Raw genomic sequence first — 24,514 nt, 5'->3', positions numbered from 1 at the left:
ACTCTAATGTCTGGCATTATTGACTGATTGTAAGGATTCATGATTTATGATGGGAGAGACAAAGAAATGAGAAGAGACATCAGGGGAGTTGTATTAACTCAGGAACAGGTAAGACGTGTGTGTGTGCGTGTGTGTGTGTGTGTGTGTGTGTGTGTGTGTGTGTGTGTGTGTGTGTGTGTGTGTGTGTGTGTGTGTGTGTATGTATACAGGTGCGCACACAGGAGAGTGAATGAGGGCTGGTGCCTGTGCAGACCACAGTGATGGGGCTGCCAGTGTTTACTAAGGGAAAGTGCTCATCTGCTCTTGCAGTAGTTAACGGTGATTCAGCAACATACAAATTAGCAGATAATGAGATCTTTCCTTATTATGCTTATTGTCTCTGAATCACAAAATGCCACATTGTGGAAACAGCGTCTTTTCATAGGTTCATAGGTTGGTACTAGGCTATCAGTCCTAGGGCCTATACAAGCCTAGCCATAACAATTCCCTGGATATTTATTCCCACAATATTTACTTCCCTGGTCCCCTGTCTAGCAGGGCGAGTGATGTGATCCCCGGGGTGAATTTCCTATCTCCCATACAATTGTCAAGGTTCCTTTTGAAGAGGGCCAAGGAGGCGCTCTACTTGACATGTATGGGCAGTCTGTTCCAGAGTATAGGGAGTCTCTGGGTCAGGAACCTATCCTACCAGCATGTTTTTTTCATTGTGATGACAAGGTTTAGACCCTGCAGTGTGTGGCTCTTAGGGATTGGGATTTCTTTAAGTTGAGCATGCCCATCAGCTCAGGGTTTGACATGGCCTTATATGTTAAGCAGAGATCGCCTCTGAGTAGACGATATGCCACAGAGTATAGCTGAAGTTTTTTTAGATGGTCAGCATAGGGCATCTGCTTTAGGCCTGTGATTCTTTTAGTGAGGTATTTCTGCGACCTTTCCAGTTGTTGCAGATGTCTTGTGAGGTACATACCAAATGGGGCGTTGTACTCTGTAATGGGTCTAATGAGGGATGAATACAGTGGGACAATGACCTCCTTTTTTCTGGATGAAAAGCCCTTAATGATGAGGTGTGCCACATAAAAGGATTTCCTGACTGTTGTGAAGATGTGGTTATCTAAGGTGAAACCACTGTCCACCTGTGTCCCCAAGTCTCTCATCACACTTTCGGTGTTTAGTGTACTGCAACCTATGTGGTAATGCATGGGTACATGTTTTTTCCCAAAGGCGATAACTGTACATTTCTTGACATTAAGCTTGAGCCCATGGCTCTGGCACCAAGCATCTGTTTCTGTAAGGCCCTTTTGTAGAATATCCACATCATTTGGGGATTCAATAATGGCTCCCAGTTTGCAGTCATCTGCGAACTTTGTTAGCCAGAGTCCCTTAGTGTTGGCCTGTACTTCAGAGAAGTAGATGCCAAACAAGAGCGGTCCCAGGATTGAACCCTGAGGTACTCCACTTGTCTGGAGCTGGATTTGGAGTTGGCTACTTTTACAATCTGGGTTCTATCAGTAACCCCAGTTGACTACCCATCGAGTGACATAGGGATTTATGCCCAGCTTAGTAATTTTATTTATGATTCCAGAGTGGGGGATGGTGTTGAAGGCCTTGGCAAGGTCCAGATAGGCTGTGTGGACCACCTTACCCTTGTCTACAGCTCTGGAGACTGATTCGAAGAAGTCAGTTAGGTTCAGGAGACAAGATCGGCCCTTCATGAACCCAAACTGGGTGGGGCCCTGCGTTTGAAGGTTGCCAATGTCTTTGTTTATAAGTTCTATGATAATGTGTTCCATGGCCTTGCAGATCAGGCTTGTCAGACTGATGGGACGGTAGTTTCCAGGATCCAAGGTGGATCCCCCCTTGTGGAGTGGGATAACTGTAGCTGTGCGCCACTCAGTGGGCACGAAACCTGAGGTGAGGCTATGATTAAACATGACACTTAGGTGAGGTGCCAGTTCATATTTTAGTTTATGTAGTACACAACCCGGGATGTCATCTGGTCCCATGGATGCTGTATTCTTAGCTTTGGAGAGTGTGTTTTTTACCTGTGTGGCCATTATTACCGGAATTTGGCAATCTTCCGGTGTTGAGATGGGCCATTTACGGGATGAGAGGGGGGTGAAGTTGGCACTGAATCGATCTGCCAGGATATTGGCAATATCCTTGGGATCAGTATATTTAATGCCATTCTGTTTTAGCTCAGAGCAGATCTGAGCATTGCCATTTAGATTCTTGACATAGTTATAGAATGCCTTGTGGTTGTCCTTGGAATATTTGGCAATTTTGTTTTCGTAACTAGCTTTGGAGGATTTTATGAGGGATCTCAGTTTCTTACTGAGGCTGGTAAGGAAATTTTTTGCATCCTGGGATTTTCCTCTTTTCTGCAACAGTTTCTTCCTTTTGTTGTAAAGTTTGTTTATGGCAGGGGACCACCAGATTGGCTTCTTATTTTTGGATAAGAGCATTTTGGTTCTATTTGGGATGGCACGATTTATGCATGAGTGGATGTGCTCGTACAGTGCCTTAGTGTAGGATTCAGCAGTTGAATTTTCAGCTCCCGTCTGCATGGGTGTCATGAAGTATGTCACTTCTGACTTGAGTAGCATGAAGTTGGCTTTGGAGAAGTTTTTTTATGGAGGTTTCCTTACTGGGGGGTGGGGGTGGGATGTGGATGTTAAGGGTGATTAGCTTATGGTCAGACGTGACTAACGAGGGGGTGACCATAGGTGTGGAGCATCGAGTTCCCATGTTGGTAATGACCAGGTCTAGGATATTGGAGCCCCTGGTAGGACTATGGATTAGTTGATCCAGGGCGTTGGAATTTATGAATTCCAAGAACCGTTGGGCAAAGTTGTTGGTACATGAGTAGTTTTCCCAGTTAATGGCAAGGTAGTTAAAATCACCCAGTATTAGGGTGTTTGGTTCATCTTAATATTTTCCAGAATGTTTAGAAAGGTGTAGTGAGAATCTTGGGGTATGGTGGGGGATCTGTAGCAAGCTACAATTTGGATTGCAGTCTTACCTAGTTTTAGTTGCACCTGGAGAATTTCAGACGTTGTGTTGGGCAACTAGCCTGGTGGTGTGAATATCCTTGTTGAATATTGACACTCCTCCACCTTTAGTGTTTCGGTCCTGCTTTGGTGGCCGAAAAGTGTGGTAAGAGTTGTAGCCTGGTATTGCAGGGGTGCTCTCTGGAGCCTTGAACCAGGTCTCAGTTACTGCACAGATATCGATGTTCTCCAATTTTTTTTATAGAGGTTTCCTTAGTGGGGGTGGGATGTGGATGTCAAGGGTGATTAGCTTATGGTCAGACCTGACCAATGAGGGGGTGACCACTGGTGTGGAGCATCTATCTCCCATGTTGGTAATGACCAGGTCTAGGATATTGGAGCCCCTGGTGGGACAATGGATTAGTTGATCCAGGGCATTGGAATTTATGAATTCCAAGAACCATTGGGAAGAGGTGTTGGTACCCGAATAGTTTTCCCAGTTAATGGCAGGGTAGTTGAAATCACCCAGTATTAGGGTGTTTGGCTATATCTTAATATTTTCCAGTATGTTTAGAAAGGTGTAGTGGGAATCATGGGGCATGGTGGGGGATCTGTAGCAAGCTACAGTTTGGATTGCAGTCTTACCTAGTGTTAGTTGCACCTGGAGAATTTCAGATCCATTGTGTTGGGCAACTGGCCTGGAAGTGTGAATATCCTTGGTGAACATGGACACTCCTCTACCTTTAGTGTTTCAGTCTTGGTTTGGTGGCCGAAAAGTGTGGTAAGAGTTGTAGCCTGGTATTGCAGGGGTGCTCTCTGGAGCCTTGCCAGGTCTCATTTACTGCACAGATATCGATGCTCTCCATGTATAGGAGTGCCTCGAGAGAGTGCATTTTGAGGTTTAGACTTCTAGCATTGAGTAGCATTACCTTCAGTTTTTGCATGCTTGTATCTGTTACGGTGGTGGTTTTGTCCTCTGAACCTTGCCTAAAAAGGCACTGTAGGGGTGGCAAGAGCTTTAGCCAGTAATCTGAATTCTGGGGTGACACGTGCAGACCATCTCTGGCAAAGTATTGTGGTTTGTCGATCATGTCGTCCCAGGCAGACAGATACTGGATCCCCTTTGAATGACACCAGAAGCTTAGCCAATTGTTGAAGTCCATCATTTGTCCTTATACTGTGGTATCATTCTGGGCGAAGGCAGGATGCTACTCAGGGCTAGGGTCATACCTGCCTGGGCCATGTGATCCGAGGGCTCTTCCATGTCTCTTTTCATGTAGTCCAGGGAGGTACGTCTCAAGTCATTCACGCCAACATGGACAATGACAGAGTCGTATTTGTACTTGTTGTGGAGTGACTTGAGTGCATGCGTTATGTGGCGGATCCTGGCACCTGAGAGGTTTTTCTTCCTGTTCAGCCTGGTGACATCACTGTGCCTGAGTCACCCATGACTAAAGTTTTGAGTACGTTGTCTTGCCTTAGGGGCTGTTGTTGGGTGACACACTGGTGTTGTGAGCTATGTGTCACTTTAGTTGTGACTGATTTTTGTTTGCGTTTCAGCTTCGGAGGTCCTTGTTGCTTGGGCAGATTAATGTTAAGGTCCTCCGCATATGTGGGTTTAGTGTTGCTATGTGTGGGTGGTAATGGGTTTTGAAGGGCTATGTGTTGCTTGAGGTGTAGTGCAGGTGTTAACCTTCTCCTCTTGACTGTCTAGCACAATCTTGGCTGGAGAGAGCTTTGCTTCCAGTTTGGCTATGTAAGTGCATCTCTCACAGGTTGTAGTGTTGGGTGGTAGGAGGAAAGGGTTGTCTGTGTACATGAGGCAGTTGCTGCATTGCCCCAGTATGACCAGATTCACCAGGTGGATATGAGAAATCACTGGAAGCTGACCCTTGGATATGCCTGTTTAGGTGCTTTTTTCTGAATTACAAGAGCTGTTTTCCCTTACCTTTGCAAGGTACTTTGCGGTTACAGGTTGTTTAGTGCCTATGACTAATTTCTCCTTATTAACAAGGAGAGTTGAGTGCTTGTGTCATTTTAAGGCTTCCTGGTGCTTTTCAGCAGGTTCTAGAGCAAGTGCAAGTCACAGGGGTTCAGATTTTAGCGCTACTACTGAGAAACCAGCTAGTTCTAAGGGAAAATTTGAAGAGCAGACTTTCTGGCACCTGGAATAGTTTAACTGTACCCTCGCTGTGCTGCACGATGTGAAAAACACACAAACACACGCGTTTTTAAGCCAGAAAGTTGAAAGGGATAGAAATCAGCCCAAAATGGCTAATAAAATTACAATTTCAGTGCTGGAAACCACTCCTCTAGTGTTAGGCAGTACAACACTTACCACTCCCATTGGTAAGCCGTAGGACTTCCTTCTACCACAGCAAGGTCTGGATAGATCTGAACACAGAAAATAAAGTCCTGAAACTAGCAAAGCCTGGAATCTGGACTATACTAGCTAGGAAAGGTGGGAAACAAGCAAACAAAATAGAATTTTTTGGGTTTTTTTTTTTTGGTTAAAACATGCTAAACAATGCAATAATACAGTAAATAAACACAGAAAAGGCTAACACACTTGATTGTGTACCCCTAAACAGTAAATGCAATTAAAACTCTACAAAATTAGCAATTTAAAACTTTTTTAATGAAGCAAGGCAAGTGCACAACTGAAAAAATGATTTAAGAGGCAGTAATACAGTAGAATAAGCAGCTAGTCTACATGTACAGAAAAGCAGCTAAAACAATTCACTAAGTATACTCCATATGTCCAAAATGTTTGGGAAGCACAGTCAGAACACAAGGAGATTCAGGCATTTTTTTTTTTTATTTTAGAAAGGGAGAAAGGAGGAGCAGAAATAAACTATGTGGGTTGGCCTTCTCAGATGTTCTCTCTGTATTAGGTAGCATAAACTAATGACACTAGACTGGGAGGAGTGTCCAAGATCAAATTTAGAGTAGGGGTGGACAACTGCAAGGCCAGCAGGTATACAGACAAGATGCCAACAGGGGAGTGAGGGTGGTAAGCTATTTATGGCAGAAAACACTATAGAAATGTTTATCACAGCAGAAAACCAACAGTAAGCCAATAGCTATGAAATACAGTACAAGTATTCAGTATACAATAAAATTGCTATAAATATCTAGAATAAACAATAAATACTAAAAATAAGCAAAACAAAACCCCCCAAAAAACAGGCTACTTATTGCTATATATCCCAGATCAGGTGCTTCTCCTCAGATAGCTCTGTGTGTAATGGCTGAAACACTTAAGTTAACTTCTTAAGTAGCAGGAAGTTGAAACCTGAAACAACTTTAAATAAAGCTCAAAAGAACCAATGAGGTGCTTTCTCCAAGCCGTAGACCTGGCAACCCAGCTAGACAATTACCACAAACACTAAACTCTCACTGAAGTGGGGGATGGTCTTCGCTAACTGTGATGGCCTGGACATTGCTAACTATGATGGCCTGGACAATGAGCTCATAAAACAGCCTCTAACGAACAACTAGGCCCACAAACACAATCAGGAATAAGGAGAAATATTACAGCTACTACCTAAACTATTTTAGGCAGAAAACACTACAGAAACTTTTAAACTTTTAACCAGGGTTACCACCTGTCCCACTTTACGAGGGACAGTCCCTCTTTGGGCAGTTGTGTCCTGACCAAAAATATTAAAAATGGCAAATGTCCTGAGATTGTAGGACATAATCATGTCCCATATTTTATGTAATAGTTGCATAAAATAGTTATTTCTGAATCTAAAATACCTAAATGTTACAAGAAACAGAATAAGCAACTATACTACTGCAAGAATAAGCTTTTATTTAGGCAAAAAAGTAAAGTTCTATCCTTTGTACTGACCATGAGTATGTGTTGGCCTGTAAAATCTGATGTGTGTCCTGAAAATGTCCCACTATGGACATTTGAAAAGGTGGCAACCCTACTTTTAACTGCAGCCCTTAAAGATTATGCACACCCTGACAAAATCAGATTAGTTTATCTGATTTAAGAATTAGTTTCTTCACTAGCTTCTTAATTTGGCTATGCTTTTTCTCATTTAAGTTGTCATTCTTATTTTTATTTAAATAGAAGTCTCTTTCACCGAGTGCCGTAACATGCTCCACCCTCTTTGATTCCTCTTCAGGGAGGTCTGCTTCCCTTTTGATGTGTTGGCATCAAGTAGGGGTTGGAAGCATGAATTACTTAGTGAGAGGAAGGAAGACATATGAGGTTTTTCAGCACTGGGCAGTCCTGTTTGTGGTTTTTGTATTGTTTTTCATTTTCCATGTGAGTTAAACGTTGTCCGTTAATTTGCTGTTCAAGCCCCCAAGTTGCAGTGTTTTTTATGTACAAAAAATGTGAAAGCTGCTTCAATTATATGGCTGTGCCAGCACAACACATGCAGTACAAAGTCTATTCCTCTCAAATGCCCCTGATTTTGCCTAATGTTGCAGAATCATTCCTCTAACTCTCCCATGATTTTTGCAGGATATCCCTGATTTTGCCTTTTATTTTTGCCTTGTCTCTCTCTTGTAAAACTTTAAATTTTCTGTTAAATCACTTTTTGATGCAGCTGTGGATTACCCTTCAAAATCACCGTCTGTGTTCAGTGAACTGGCTAATATTGGAGGAGTCTAAGGACAGTCTGCAACTGAATACCTATAGCTGTTAATTTGCCTTCATTCGTCATCTAACTAGACTTTATACAGTGCCCCTTTTTGACGCAACTTCAGAAGAAAATGTTTGCCATAATACTTTTGTAACCTCTGTTCAAAAATATGTCTTAAAATATCTGATACCTTATTGTAACAACTTACCAGAAATAAGCCTGGATAACCTGATGGTTTGACCCTTAACTGCATTGTTTGAGGTAAGGGTTTGTCCACTATGTGTGCTGTAAATAAGTATTACTAAATGTGGGTTTGCAATGAATTGCAAAACAAACCTTGGTAATTCTTCCATCCAGTAAATTGTTATGTCCAGAAAATGTATACTGTGTTGAGACCACCTTACCTGACAGAGCAAGAGGTAATGTATTGTTCAAATGCTCAAAAATCACCTATTTCAATTTCAAGTCCTTGTCATATATGTAAGCTGTAAAGTAAAATGCACTTTGTTCATGTATAATGAATTAAAATATTTTATTCATTTCACTTATCCAGCAGTAAATTTGCAAACAGTACTATTATTGTTCCCATGGCAATAGCCGTAACTTATACTTGTTATTATAAAAGTAATTGGGAAAAGCCGAAAGACAAACAACAACATTAAGTCCAAGAGTTGACATATATTGCTGACACTAATAGTTCCAAGAAAGGTTGTATAAGACAACTTCATGTAATCCCAAAACATTTTTAAACCAGTATTTTGGGGTATCTCTGTGTATGTTATTTACATCAGCAGTAGTAAACAAACTTTTCACTGAAAAACCTTATATTTTCAGCAACTCCAAAAATGCTATGAATTCCTTAAATATGATTTTCCCTTTGAATAGACTTAATAAGTAGTCTATCAGAATGGTTAACAGATCTGTCTTGGGAGCAGCTACAGAAATAATTGGTCTGAATGGTGGACAGATCAAAACTCATAAACGTAAAAGAGATGGTGATATTAATAAAGACTTTCAACTGTCTCAGTCATCTATGATCCCCTTGACTATTATAGACATCACCACAGTAATGTGGTACATAAACAAACAGGGGACAACCAGTTCTTACCATCTGTGGAGCCTAGCCATTGTAACCTGGGATATAGCATTTCATCATAGTCTCACTCTGCAGTTATCTAACTTCCCGTCAAAGGAAAATTTTGTGGCAAACATCAATCTTTTTGCCTCCATTTACAACTAACAACTGACATATTTCTGCAAAATTGCCACAGGCTTCATCTCAGACTAGATCTACTCACACAAAACAAGATGCACCCCAACTTGAAACAACTTCAACTAACTGCCTGCATGACACAGCTTAAGTACCTTTTTAGACACCTATTTTCTGAGGACATTCAACAGATGTTAATGGAGGCAAAAAAATGTTATTTATAAATCATATAATACTAAATGTAAAATATTTTTCAGTTGATGCCAAGACAAGAACCAGTACTCTTTTAAGTCTAGTATTTTCTGGTTCTACATTTGTATGAGTTATTATCCTCTAGCCTTTCTTACTTCTCTATCAAGGTGAATTTGTTGGTCATTTCAGTGTATTTGCCCATCATCCTCCTCTTTCAGTGCATTCCCATGTTAAAATGTTTTTGAGAAGAGTGCTGTGTACATGGCCTCCAAGAATACAGGTGACTCTCCATTGGGATCTCGACTTTGTTTTGAAAAAAATAATTCTTGCTCCATTTCAATCAGTCCATCAGGCTGATTTGAGATTCATAACATGGAAAACCCCTTAATAATTGTTCTGACTTCTGCAAAAAGTGTGTCAGAGTTGTAAGCTCTAATTGTGTGTTAACTTTATCTCATTTTCCACAAAGACATGGATTCCTTGGGAAGTAATCCTTTTATTATGCCTAAAGTGTTATCCGCATTTACTTCAAACCAAGCTTTCCATCTCCCTGTCTTCTTTCCAGAACCCCCAAACTAGGGAGAAGGATTCATCATGCTCTGGATGTCCAAAGAAAACTCAAATATCTTTACAGAAATAAAACCTCCAGAAACTGATTACTTATTTGTTTCTTGTGAGAGTAAGAAAAAAAGACATCCTCTACCAAAGGACCCTCTCTCCAAATGGTTTGGTCACATATCATTTCCTTTTGTTATACTCACAAGAAGTCAATTCCAGGCAGGGTCAATGCACATACTAACATGGCCTTGACTTAACCAGTGTTTTTTGGAAAGGAGTGGAATCTAGAAGCATTCTGGAAGCAGCAACTTTGGGTCTAGAGTAGGCTTTCCTCGGACCATTCTCCAGGGGCTCCTGAACCTTCATCCTTCCTCCTTCTATGGTACTATGGTAGTCTAACCGTATATACAAGGCCACTGCAACAGTGATCAAATGATGAACATAGTACAGTTGTTAGAGTTTTGATTGATCAGAGCTGCAGTAGTTACTCTCTCCCTCCTTCCCCTTGATTTTAACTTTTGTTGCCAAGGTGAGGACTTTTTTTTTTTTTTTTTTTTACTTACCTAGCATTGACTTCTTTTGGAGGCACAATGCAGATCACAACCTAATATACGTAAATGGAGACTTTGTAGAAAGGGATCCTGCCTTCAAGTTTCTAGGTGTACGTATGTCAGAAGAACTCTCATGGTCCATAAACACCATGGAGGCAATCAAAAAGGCACAACAGAGACTCCCATTTCCTGAGGAAGCTCAGGAAAAACAACCTGCAGGAGAAGCTACTGGTGTCTTTTTACTGGTGGTTTATCGAAAGTGTGCTGACATACTGCGTTCCATATGGTATGCCAATATCTCAACTGCAGACAGGAAGGCCCTTCAAAGGATAATTAACTGTGCCCAGAAAATCATTGCCTGCTCACTGCCCTCTTTGGAGGAACTCAACTCTCACTGTATCAGCAGGGCAATCAACATCTTGAAAGGCCCTTCTCACCCTGGACATCACCTGTTTGAGCTGCCGCCTTCTGGTCCATTCCATCTCGGACAAACAGACTTAAGAACAGTTTCTATCCCAGAGCCATACGTGAACTGAACAATGCTAAATACTCACATTAAGTACAGATAATAGTCATTTGCACAATAATGTATATGTTTACATTCCTGTGCACCTTACTTTATTTGTTTCATGTGTAGTATACCCAAGTGCAATAACTTACTTGTTTACTGCATTGCATTGCATTATATTGTATTGTTTGTTATTGTACTGCATTGCATTCTCTTATTTATTCACATTCATTATATATGAATGCACCTTAGGAGGACTGCTACAAATTTCTTTGTACTTGTGCAATGACAATAAAGTAATCTTATCTTATCTAATAAGAAAACTCAGTAATTCATTTCACAGTAGGCTCAGTATTGCATCTGGATACTTTTTGGGTTAATAGTCTAAGGGCTATAACTTTGTTTTAATTAAGTTGTGTGGCTCGAAAGTGACAAGTATTTGCACAAAAATAAATGAATCGTTTTCAACAGGCATCATGGAGACATCCATAATAACACTGTTTCCATTAGAAACTGTGTTTGTGGTATTATAAGGGTGATATCCAACTGGACTGTATGCCTTACCTGATTTGCAGCATTTTCATATCTTGAACTGTAGTGAAAAAACAAGAGGGATGTCTTAATGACCAAATCATGTTAAAATAAGCACCTAGAAAATTAATTGTATGGTAGATACACACACACACACACACACACACACACACACACACACACACACACACACACACACACACACACACACACACACACACACACACACACACACACACACACATATACATATAGCCATGATTATCTTCTTTCAAAACCCTTTCTTACTCAGCACATTGTAGTGTTCTGTTTCTGTTTTTGCAGATCATAATTAAAAAGTGGTCAGTTCCATGTCCTCTTCCATCAAGCATTTCTTTGGATTACATACAGGTAATGTAGTATTACATTTTCTGTACTTTTTCAGTTATCCAAGTGCGGGACTTTCATTTTTATTAGTTTAAAAGTGCATGTTGTAATTTGCATCGCATGCTAAAAGTTAAACATAATCATAAAATGTTGGTTTCCTGAAAAACTGGCAGGCACTAAAACACAGTAAATGAGTAGTATTCTGATTATAAGATGTTTGCTGTATGATGTACATTTTTTAAATTGCTTTGTTTTTCACTCAGCAGAATTTATTAAGATGCCATTGCTTTTAGCATCCAAAATTAATGGAAAGTCTATAGTTCAAGAAAAAAAATCCGTGTTTGTGGAATATTGGTGAACACTGTCATAGTTCATGATGGTGTCAGTTACTTGAAGTGTACATCCCTGGATTATATAAAGAGAAGCATGATGGAGCTCCCAGGCTGTGTGTGAAAGACAGATATGAGCCTAGCATTGACCAGCATTCTACCTTCTGCAAGGATGATACAGCGATATGAGCAAAAAATAATTGACTTTGTTTTTGGTGTCATTCAAAGGGGATCCAATTTTTGTCAGCCTGGGAGGATATGATCGAAAGACCATCCAAAGATGCAGGGATAGCCTGCATCTGTCCTGTCTAGGGTTTTGATTATCGGCAAAGATATTGCCTAAAAAAGGCACTATGGAGGTGGACAATGGGAACTTGATAAACCTACCAACATAACAAAACAAGCAAAGGAAAATATGAAGGTGTTACTGATCAATGAACGGAGCCTGAACAAGAAACTCTGCTCTCTACAAGCTCTTCTCACCCTGGGAGACATTGACGTCTTCATGCCCATTGAGTGGCGCACAGCTACAGTTATCCCACTCCACAAGGGGGGATCCACCTTGGATCCTGGCAACTACCGCCCCATCAGTCTGACAAGCCTGATCTGCAAGGCCATGGAAAGTATTATCATGGAACTTATAAACAAACACATTGGCAACCTTAAAACACTGGACCCCACCCAGTTTGGGTTTGTGAAGGGCTGATCTTGTCTCCTGAACCTGACTGACTTCTTTGAATCAGTCTCCAGAGCCGTCGAAGAGAGTAAGGCAGTCCACACAGCCTATCTGGACCTCGCCAAGGCCTTTGACACCATCCCCCACTCTGGAATCATAGATAAACTTAATAAGCTGGGCATTAATCCCTACGTCACTCGATGGGTTGCCAACTGGCTTACTGACAGAACCCACACTGTAAAAGTAGCTGACTCCAAATCCAGCTCCAGGCAAGTGTCAAGTGGAGTAGCTCAGGGTTCAGTCCTGGGATCTCTCTTGTTTGGCATCTACTTCTCTGAAGTACAGGCCAACACTAAGGGACTCTGGCTAACAAAGTTCGCAGATGACTGCAAACTGGGAGCCAGTATTGAATCCCCAAATAATGTCGATACTCTACAAAAGGACCTTACAGAAACAGATCCTTGGTGCCAGAGCCATGGGCTCAATGCCAAGAAATGTATAGTTATCCCCTTTGGGAAAAAACATGTACCCGTGAATTACCACATACGTGGCAGTATACTAAACACCGAAAGTGTGATAAGAGACTTAGGGACACAGGTGGACCAAGTGGTCTCACCTTCAATAACCACATCACCACAACAGTCTGGAAATCCTTCTATGTGGCACACCTCATCACTAAGGGATTTTCATGCAGAAAAAAGGAGGTCATTGTCTCACTGTACTCATCCCTCATTAGACCCATTACAGAATACAATGCCCCATTTGGTATGTACCTCTCAAGACATCTGCAACAACTAGAAAGGCCACAGAAATACCTCACTAAAAGAATCACAGGCCTAAAGCAGATGCCCTATGCTGACCGCCTTAAAAAACTCCAGCTATACTCTGTCGCATATAGTCTACTCCAAGGCGATCTCTGTTTAACATACAAGGCCATGTCAAACCCAGAGCTGTTGGACATGCTACACTTAAAGAAATCCCAATCCCTCAGAGCCACACGCTCCAGGGATCTAAACCTTGTCATCACAATAAACAAAATATGCTGGAGGGATAGGTTCCTGACCCAGAGACTCCCCAGACTCTGGAATAGACTGCCCATACATGTCAAGCAGAGCACCTCTTTGGCCTCTTCAAAAGGAACCTTGATGACTGGATTGGAGAAAGGAAATTCACCCAGGGATCACGTCAGTCGCCCTGCTAGACAGGGGTCCAGGGAAGTAAATAGTGTGGGAAGAAATAGCCAGGGAATTGTTATGGCTAAGCTTGTATAGGCCGATAGCCTAGTACCAACCTATGAACCTGTGTAGTAACTGAGATATACTTCTCTGAAAGGAACCTTCCTTTTAAGGCTCCCAATCTGGAATCCATTTCCACCTTGGGACATTACTGTTGTGCTTCAGGCTTTGACAAAAGCTGCGTTTGAGCCTGCTTCTACTTTGGATCTCAGATTTCTTTCTTGGAAGATTCTCTTTTTGGTGGCTGTCACAAGTCTGCAAGAGGATTTTGGTTTTGCAAGCCTTATGTAAACCTCCATATTTGTTTTTTCATAAAGATAAAGTCTGTCTGAGAGCAAACTTTCTCTCAAAGGTAGCCTCTGATGCTAACCTTAATCAAGCTACCAATCTACCAGTGTTTTTCCCAAAGCTATATAACAAAGGGGAATATACCTTACATTAGCTAGATATTCATTGACAAGTCAGGTTTTGTACAGGAAAAGGACACAAAAATCTGATCAGCTGTACTTTGCCTTTTTAAGAGATAAGTTGTTTCAAGGAGTTTCTTAAGTACACTGTCCAGGTGGTTTTCTGATTTCATTGCCTTTGTTCATTGATAAAAGGAAATCACTTTAAATGGCAAACCAAAGGCTCATTCTACTAGAGAGGTGGCTACTTCCACTGCATTTATGGGTAGGATTCCTATTGATGAAATGTGTGTTGCCGCTACTTTGTCTACTGTTCATACCTTTATGACACATTACAAGTTGGATGTGCAATCTACATCTTGTACATCTTCTGGCTGTACCATTCTCAGGCATATCCTTCCTTGATACTACCCAGATTGCATTGGCAGCTAGGGAATCTGTCCCAGTTGATGAATCAGATGGAAAAGACAACACTGGATACAAATGTTATGTACTTAACATAATGCTAGATCTGCGTTGACTTGTTTCACCCAGTTCAACATCCCTTCCTCTGTCCCCTACCCCAAATTGTCATTCTTTGACACCTGGCAGAACTGTTGGACCTGACCAGGAGCCTTGTCTCTTGGGAAGCCTTTCTCACTATTGTTGGCCTGATAGGGTGGTCACCTAAGCCTGTTTTTATTTTACCTTATGGAGTTTCCTAACTATAAACAGGTAAACTCAATCTGAGGTAATCTAGGGACCAGAGGGAATTATTAGACTAGGGAGGAATCGGAGCCCTGGATTCAAGATCTTGTAAAGCACCAAGGTGGGATCTGATCCAATCTGATCTGATAACTCAGTTGTTGAATTGGATGAAACAAGACAACACAAATCTAGCATCATGCTAAGTACATAACTTTATTCATCTCTAAGAAATCAATCCTGTCAACTTTCTCAACATTTGTAAATTTTAAAATTGGAGGGTGTTGTTGAAATATCGCAGAAATTCATCTAATAGGCTTACAAGTATATAACAGGCTAATGACCACCAGGGTCTTTATAATCCTAGCTGTGCAGCCCAGTTGTGTCCCTTTCTATCTTGGGTGTTGGTTAAAACATTCTAGTGATTATATGGAGGGGGGTATGTTAGTTTGGACATCAGAGTCATGGGAGATAAACCTGGAGTGAATTTCTGATTATAGGTTCATAGGTTATAGGTGAATACTTGGTTAGGGTTAATTGGCCTACAAAAATATTTGAAGCCTAGCTAATAACTTGAGGTCAGAATTAAACCCTGCACCTTATGTCTGAGGTAAAGACCTTAACTATTATTCCAAAACCACCTCCATTAGATTAACTGCCCTTTTGGACTATTTTAAGCTTAACCAGTTTTGCTTTCAAAGGTAGGAATCAAACCCTGAACCTTGTGTCTGTGAGGTTAATGCCTTAGCTTTTATGTCAACCCCCAACCCTATCATTTGAGTCAGTTAATTCCTTATGACTTCTTTATACTTAGGTTCATAGAAAGTACCAGGCTAACTGTTTTTATGGGCCTTTTTAAGCCTAGCAAGTTTCCCTTACAATTGAGAATCAAACCCTGTACCTTGTGTCTGTAAAGTAAACACCTTAACCAGTATGCTAACTCCAACTAATAGAAAACCAAACTTGTACCATCTGTCCACGAGGTAAACACCTTCAACTCCCAACAATAATGTCTACTATTCCTTTACATAAGTTATAGTGACACTAAAACAATATTAATAAAATACACTGTTTCTGTGTTTGCTATCATCTTTTAAACAAATTCAGATTTACACGTCATCATAACACTTGGAATAAGTGATTACCATTGATGCATGTGAATGAGAACATTTTTTAACCATTCAAAGGTTTTCAAAACAAAAATGCTACTTTCTAAAACAATTTCTGATAACATGCAAAATGTATACTCTGGTTATTTCTTACAATGTCACATCACCACTTCCACTGTCTGGACATGTTGAGTGATGAATACATATTGTGCATGTGGCGTTACAAAGTGATAGTGTTGATATACAATTAAATGTTCTAATAAGGAAACGTTTTAACTTGTTCAAAAAAGGTGTTTTGAATATAACATAAAGATTGGTCAGCTTATGCATTTGTATTATTTTACAAGTGAGTTTAAGTTCTCAGCAGAACCTTCTAATTCAGAGTGCAACAGTGGGAACCTGTGATGAGATGTACAGAATAATTAGCAGTGTGGTGCTCAGTGAAGATTGCTCATGCTTTCTTGTATTAGCCCCTCCTTGTTGGTCTGAAGGCTAAGTTTTATGTACATTTTGGATCTTTGACAAACAGAAAAGAGTTGGTATGACAACATTTTGTACAAAAGGATTATATAAGTAAGTCTTCATAAATTACATTACTAATATAAATGTCCTAACTTGCAAAATTAATTCACTGTTGAAATTTAAATGCATCACTTTCTTGTACAACTCCTTATATAGTTCAGTCATATAACATTAAAAGTACCAAGCACTTTCTGTAAAAGTAATGTATTTCGGCTTTTCACGATTAAGGGTCGCCACAGCTGAACTCTGGTCCGCTTATGATTGGCAGATTTTTACGGTGCCAAGGTGCCAGCCCGACGCCCAACCTTCAAAGAAGGCACACCCATTCATGCACACACCTTACCTGCATGTCTTTATATGTCACTTGACCGCAGGGAGGATATGCAGACTCCACACAGAAGGCACTCCAGCTGAGAATCGAACCAAAGAGCCTCTTGCTGTAAGACGACAACGCTAACTGCTGCACCACCGCTGCCCCTCACCAAGCAGTTTCTGTGAAAAGTGTAAAATAACTGTGGCTCCACTATTAAACAGCTTTGAGGATAGCAATAGCCATAACACCATCTAATTATTTTAAACCGTTATGCAGTAAGACAGTCAACTTATTACATTTCTGTTTGGCTGATCTTTAAAAAAAATAAGCATGTCTCTGGTTTATGTTTCAAAGCCTGAGAAGTAGTTACAGTGAATATTTCTTGTTGTGTAAGAGGAGCCATTGAAGGATGGGATGCTTGTCTCTCTGCATTGTCCACTGTCTCCTCTGGTGAGATTAAAACTGGACTTGCTGTCCTTTGCTGCTGACAGAGACCTTGCTTTTGATTTGCAAGTCTTCTAACTCTCACCAGAAAAGTCTGTGGAGATCTGTAAGTGTTATGAAAAAAAAAAAAAAAAAAGAAAACAAATACTGGTTTGGTAGACTTTAGGGAAGCTGCCAAATTACCAGTTTGATTATTAGCAGTAGCTTGCCAAGCTGAATTACTAGTGTAACCAAAATAGCCGGAATCATTGCTATGTCAAAAAACATTGGTGACAACATGGTTGGACTCAGAATTATTGACAGCATAATGTATTTATTACTGAATTCTCAAACTGCCTCTTGTCGTTACAACTGAACATTATTATTTTGACGTAGCCTTTGTAGTATTTTTCATATTTTTATGCTAAGTAGCATTTTATTCTTTTCTGAAAAGTGGCTGTTGATGTAAAAAAACAAAAAAAAAGCATACTCATGATAATGTAGAAGAAAATGAGCTGAAGTGATTACAGCATTGTTAATTTATTTTATTTATTTATTTATTTTATTTTACATTTGTTAACCGGGATGGTCCGACTGGATACATGTCCTTTTTCAGCGGAGGCCCGGGGAGAAAAGCTCCAACAGAGTTACATTGATAATTAGGTACAGTAAATGAGCTGAAAGAACTTAACAAAAACATAGGCTATTTACATACAAGTACAAGACTGCCATTACTATTTCTGAGATTACTACAAATGTAACATTAATAACATATTAAGGCAGTATAATGACAGAGTTAGACAGGATACATATTTCTTTATCACAGTATACAAAGTACTTATCATCTTAGCTAGTTGTTTATGTTTTAGTTAATGGCACAGAGCTAGTCTGGGTTTGAGCAAGGACATAGCCAGTGTGACTTGAAGTGGAGTTTTAGATTATTTTTGAATTGACTTAGAGAAGTTGCAAGCGTGATGTTATTTGGAAGAGAGTTCCATATTTTACCAGTGGTGTTGGCCCACCTAGGTTGAGAGATTTAGTTGTTTGGACAAGGAGACTGTTTGCTGGGCAGCTTAGATTGGTTTTAGTGCTGGGGTATTCTCAGGTTGTTTAAGGATTTTGAAGGCCTCTATGAGTTGGGACTGGTGAAGAAGGTGTGGGAATTCTATCCATCCAAGCTTTTTCAGGTTAGTACAGTGGTGTGTTCTGTAGGGTAGGCCTGTAATGAACCTGGCAATGTGATAATAGCAGGATGAGAGCTTGGCCAGATCAGATTTGTTAAGGTGAGTGAGGACAGGAGAGGCATATAGCAGGGTAGCGAGAAGGTGTGAACGGGCTGTGGCTGCCCTGGCATTCGGGGTAAGGAAGGCTTTAATTCTATATAGGGTCCCAAGTTTCTTGTTGACTGACTTAATGGCTTGGTTGATATGTATATCAAATCTGAGTTTATTGTCAATGTTTACTCCTAATAGCTTTTATAACAATGTTTGACTTACCATCTAGTTAACATTTCACTTAAAGTTGACACAGTCCTCCTGAATTTCGGTATGTATAATGATAACAGAGTGTATTTTGACCACTATGTCTCTCTGGTGGTTAGAAAATCCTTCTGTCTTGACAATAGTTAATACCAGGAGATTTGCTCACAATGCATGTTACTTTGTTTTACCTTTCTGTAATAGCAACATGACATAGGCCTTACCTATCTCACAGTTTAGTTATTACCAGTTTCTTAACAAATCTGGTTTTGTGTTGCCACCAGTAGGAATTTTATGACATACACATCAGTAGAAATTATTTCCTCTCCAGATAAGCCTCAACATTGAATGCACAACTGGAGATGCTTTAGAAATTGAAATTTACTTTCTAGTTCTGTGAATAATTCAGGATAGTTTGTGAGAGGAGTCAGATATAAATGTTGGTCATAGTCCCCAAAGTAAGATTCATGGTTCTGTGCCTAAATAAAAGCTTTCTTGAGTGTAGACAGTAGCATGGCATCGCCTTTTCAATTCCTTCCAGGTGCAGGACTCCAATCATCACTATATCTGAGGTTACATTTCAAAGTGGAAGATTGTGCTGATATGGTAAAGGAATGGTTTGCTAGAAGAATAAATTTACATATAAAGTAAAACAAAAAACTCCCAAACAATGTTTGACTTACCATCTAGTTAACATTTCACTTAAAGTTGACACAGTCCTCCTGAACTTCGGTATGTATAATGATAACAGAGTGTATTTTGACCATTATGTCTCTCTGGTGGTTAGAAAATCCTTCTGTCTTGACAAATGTATCCTTCATGGTCTCTCCTTAAGATCCAAGGAACTTATAGTGTCATGTTATATATCCCTTATTAGACCCATCATTGAATGTATTGCAGCCTTCTCCAAGTACCTAATATGAGCCTAAACCAGCTTGAGTGACCTTAACATTTCCTTGCTGGAAAATATCTTGGGTCTCAGTACCCTTAGCTACTATGACAAACTAAAAGCTGTTTCCCTCCTCTTATCATGCTGTTGCTGTGGGTGATCTTTGCTTATCTTCCTACGCTATGAATGACACAGCACTCCGTCAACTCCCTGACCTAAACAGAACCAGTGGTAAAGCAAACACCCACTTTTGAGACTTAAACCTATACTACCACATCAGCAGCACAAAATGGCATGACAGATACCCTACTCAACATGTCCCTCATTTCTGGAATAGGCTGCCTTTACCTGGCAAGTAGAGTACTTCCCTAGCAACTTTTAAAATCAGGCTGGAAAACTGTACGTGATCCCAAAATTTTACTGGGACTATATGGAAAACATCTCCATAGTATGAGGGCATTGAAAGTATCCCACCAGTTCTGGGTGATGTGGTTGAGCTTATTGAAGGCCTGTTTGGTCATAAACGTAGTAAGAATCAATGAAAATATGAATAGTAAATACTAAGGTTAGTAAATGAACTACTGTAATAAAATGGAAGTGCAGAGATTCCAGCTTAATAAAAAGCAAAATAAATTGAATGAATAAGTGCGCTTCTGTATATTCAATTACAGTTCTTGTGTCCATGAAAATTCACGCTTAGGTGAGTAGACTATAAGCACTCAAAGTTTCATTACACAGTTAGTGCTCCAGTTTTGTTTTGGATAATAGTGGCTTAATGCTCCCTTGGCCATGTGACACTGCATAGTAAGGCTTTGCATTGCCTTGTCTTTTATTTGTTTTCTGATGCATATTTTACCAAACTGAAGGTTGCAGAGGGTACCAAAACCTTTACTGAAGAGGACAGCAGTCTGTCATAGTCACTTATATACTAATAGGAGGTTTTGAGGATTCCCTTTCCACCACAGGCATGACTTTGGGACATTGGAGGAAAATGGATTACTCAGCAAAACCCCATACAGACACAGAGCACATATGCAGACTCCAAACCGAGGGCATTTCAGTCAGGATCAGAACCAGTAAACTATGCTGTGTGAGGCAGCAATGCTAACTGCTCTATCAATTTCTCATGCTTGCCTTGGCTTTAGTTTATAATAACCACTATGGAGGTCATTTCGCAGTCTGTGATGGCCAGCATTTCTTGTCCACTATCGGTAATAACCATTCCACGGACAATTTCTTAGTTTCTAATTGCCAGTATTTTATTACTTTTTGTAGTTTGTTTGCAACTCCTCCTTTTGCATCATCTAATATCAGAGTATTTGTAGTTGAGTTGTAGTCATAGAATTAACTTTTACATGCTAAAAATCATGCATTTTTGCCAGGCACTTCTTTTAGAATAGCATGAAATAAAATTTTTGATCTTGGCGTTTATTCTATTTTTTTGTATTTTATTTAGTCCATTACTTCTATGAACTCTTTGAGTTAACAAAAAAAGTGTTCCTTTTTCAAGGATGATTTTGAAGTCATAGATGATGTCATATCATGTTATGACCATTGTCATAGATGGAAGACAGAAGATTAAACATTTTATTGTTTCAAGTTGTATCAGTACAATCAAAATGCACCAACCATGTGATTAAGTATCTCGTAACAGAGAAAATGACAGGAATATATTTCCAGTATTATTTAGTGCACAGTACACTACAAATGTGCCCAAACAAAAACGGTGTCCTACTGTTTGGAAAGTGGGAAGTTTAAATCCCCCATTTAAAATATTGTAGTGAAGTAGTGTAGTAGGGCACTGCTGGTAAATTATTCTGTACTGAGCAAGTTAAACTCGAGATGAGATGCCACTTAATTTGCATCTTGTTTGTTTATTGCATCCTTGGCAGAAGTGGATGACACACTACTAGGTAATTACTGTTTTACTATGCAATTATCCATCTGTCGGATGCTGTTTCTCTTTACGGGTTAACTTTCAAATGAAAATAATTTGCCTGCTGCTAATATCTCTATTAATATATACTTATCCTTTTCTGTTCTTTTCCTTCTTTTTCTGGACAGATTTCCAATTCTACCGATGACTGCAAGCCAAAATTGTTCAACACTTCTAAAGGGGTATGTATCATATTAGCTAAAAAGTTACAAACTTCAGTTAAGCGAGCAACCATAGATAAAACTGTATTGAAATGAATTAATTTGTGAAACTGAGCATTCTATTTTATATTTCTTTTATATATTAATAAAAATGCATTTTAGTGGCAAAACAACTATTGATGTTTTACTACTGAGATTTGAGCTATACTGCAAAATCTATGCACATTTTATGCATAATTATTTTTTGCTAGTAAATATAACATGCTTTAAGATAATTAACAAATTGTGGGAGAATCCATTCATGTTTCTGTGAGTATTTGCACAACTATATCTCTTAACTATGCATTCAGTTTCTGGGACCTCAGAACAGGATTTAGAATGGTGTATATTTTCATACTCAGCATCATCTGTGAAATGGAAACCTAAATGAAAGAGCATTTCAGAGGGATGGGATTAGTAAAAAACAGTGCTGTATGGGCCAGAACAGAAGCATTACAATTATGTAAAGTGCCATTTATGAGTACACATACCATTAAAAGTATAAGTTTGAGTAATAGGATCCCTATTACAGGAATTCATAATTATATATTGGATAAGCCAACATGGTCAGATATCCCAATGGGTGCAATGTGTCCACTAGAGGAAGCACATCTTTAACGTAGGAACAGCTGTGTATCCTGCACTTCAGTTATGAAATCACAAGTCCTGATGCTTACATAGTAGATCTTCGTTCCAAAAAACCTGCCAGTTATCTGTTACATGCAAAGTAATGGGTCAACTTGAACCAAGTGGTTTTTCAGGGGGTCAAGCCCCCACACTCCCAAACTTTATACGAACACCATGGTCACACAACACTAACAAATGGTGAAAGTCTCCAAAACAGTACACAGCCGTTCTAGGCAGTCACTATTTTTTAGTCTAATTAGAGCAAACAGGTGATTCTCAAGATCATGCAGTCTAAGGATTTAGAAGGGAAACTATCCCCAGCTTTTGTCTTTTTTTTAGCTTTGTACTTTTTTGATGCTGAAGAGTGGGCCACAGATTTAAGCTGCCACTTTGATAAGGCTAAATCGTCCTTGAAAGTCTGATACAAGATGGGACAGCATATGGAATATCTATGCGTATCAGAAAGGTAGAAATGCCTTTTAACAAAATAGGTTTGGAAACTATGAGCGAACTTCGTAATATTAAAGTAAAATTGTGCAACATAGCCATGTTAAAAGGATATCTATATATTGACTATCAGACCCATAAGATGCCTCTTTTTTTTTTTTTTTGCAATCCAGAGTGAGATATTCCTAGCTGAAGGTCGATCACTGTGGCTGTGTGCCCTCCATCCCCCCAAGCCACTGCTCTACCCATTAACTACTTTTATTTTTGCAGCCTCACCCAGTGTTTAACTCCTCTCAGCAGGGGTCTCCAGTAGTCTTCTCTGCAGGAAGTGACAGTGAGCAGTAGGAGAAGAGCAATCACAGGAGCTGTCACTGCAGCACACAGAGGCTTTCTCGACACACTTACTGCCTTACATTGTGCTCGTGCCATCTTACCAATGCACATGCTATGAGGTATGGTTCCTTGGAGTATCATCACCGCAGGCTCAATGATAGCGATACCCACAGGCCGACCTATACATCTTAGCTTGGCCTGCGGATAATCATTTGAAATGCCAGGACCTGCTAGAGACTGAAATGCTGAAAAACAGACTTACATATATTAAGTTTGAGATAGCCGTTTCTCATTCCCTTTTCTCCAAGTTTAACTATCTCAGATTTAGCATATATGCATTCAGAGGGTGTGTGGTGCAGGGGGCTTTTCCCCCTGCAAAAATAGGTGTTTAAAGGAGAAGGATGATGTCAGAGATTCACTGTTCTCAGGCATTTTTTTTTTTCAGAGTGTTGGCACTTGGCATTTTGAGTGCCGACATTTCAGTAGGGAGCCTGGCCTGTGGTAATAGCTCCAGTGTTCATCAGGGCCATTGGAGCAGCATGCTTTCACCAGTCATGTCACCTCCAACCTTCTCCCCACAAGGAGAGCTGAGCAGGCAGATCCTCATTGCTTTTCCATCTCCCCTTCGGCTGGTCAACTCCAACAAGCACCAGACATACTGACTGAACTCTGGTCATCTAGGTATTATTTTACAGGGCTTTATTCCTGTATACCAGAAAACTTTTAAAGCCCTAAGAAGTGTCATCACAGGAAATGCAGGAAGGAAGCCTGTTCTGCAGCAGGCATCTTATTTGAACAACTGCTCTTAAAGTGAGTGTGGTTACACAGTGGTAATATGTTCAACATAAGGATCACTACTGCAGCAATTCATACTTATATGTGGGAGAGTATCAAACAGTGTATCCTCAGCTTCTTCCTATGGGTGGATGATTTAAAGTATATCATAAAGGATAGTCCGAGCCAATCCTGCTCTACTTGTTGATTGAGAATCAACTTTGTAATCTGTGATGAATGTGAGCATGGCAGTGTTTTAATAAAATGTTCCTTTATTTTCCTATTTGGATGGGTTTAGTCCATTACTGAAGAGTTAAAAGGCAAGATCTGACTCCAGAAATCAAACTGCTGATGGTCAACATAATAAATTGAACTGCGTGATGCATTTTTGGTTTCCTAACAGAAAACCCTATTTCAGCCTAGACTTTGAAGTGTGGTACAGCTATGCTACTGACAGTGCCAACAAAGCCCATAAACACATCAAATGCAAATTTAGTTTCCAGAAAGCTATTTTGATTGCAATTTCTTTAGCTAGAATCAAAGATAAGCTGCATCAGTGTGTGTGTGTGTGTGTGTGTGTGTGTGTGTGTGTGTGTGTGTGTGTGTGTGTGTGTGTTTGGTGAAG

At 39.9% G+C, this 24,514-nt stretch overlaps 1 protein-coding gene across 1 annotated transcript in view; it reads left to right on the top strand.

Moving 5' to 3' along the window:
• SLC38A6 (solute carrier family 38 member 6) overlaps positions 1–24,514 on the top strand; it is a 1,040,054-nt gene that overhangs the window by 765,544 nt on the left and 249,996 nt on the right. The window contains 2 exon segments of the mRNA XM_044074482.1: positions 11,466–11,531; positions 21,637–21,690. Coding sequence (XP_043930417.1) covers positions 11,466–11,531; positions 21,637–21,690 — 120 coding nt within the window.

The sequence above is a fragment of the Protopterus annectens genome, chromosome 6.part0 (assembly GCF_019279795.1).
Source record: "Protopterus annectens isolate FY-2018-M chromosome 6.part0, PAN1.0, whole genome shotgun sequence".
NCBI classification, from domain to species: domain Eukaryota; kingdom Metazoa; phylum Chordata; order Ceratodontiformes; family Protopteridae; genus Protopterus; species Protopterus annectens.
Note: the sequence above shows the minus strand (reverse complement) of the source record. Positions and strands in the feature narration are given on the sequence as shown.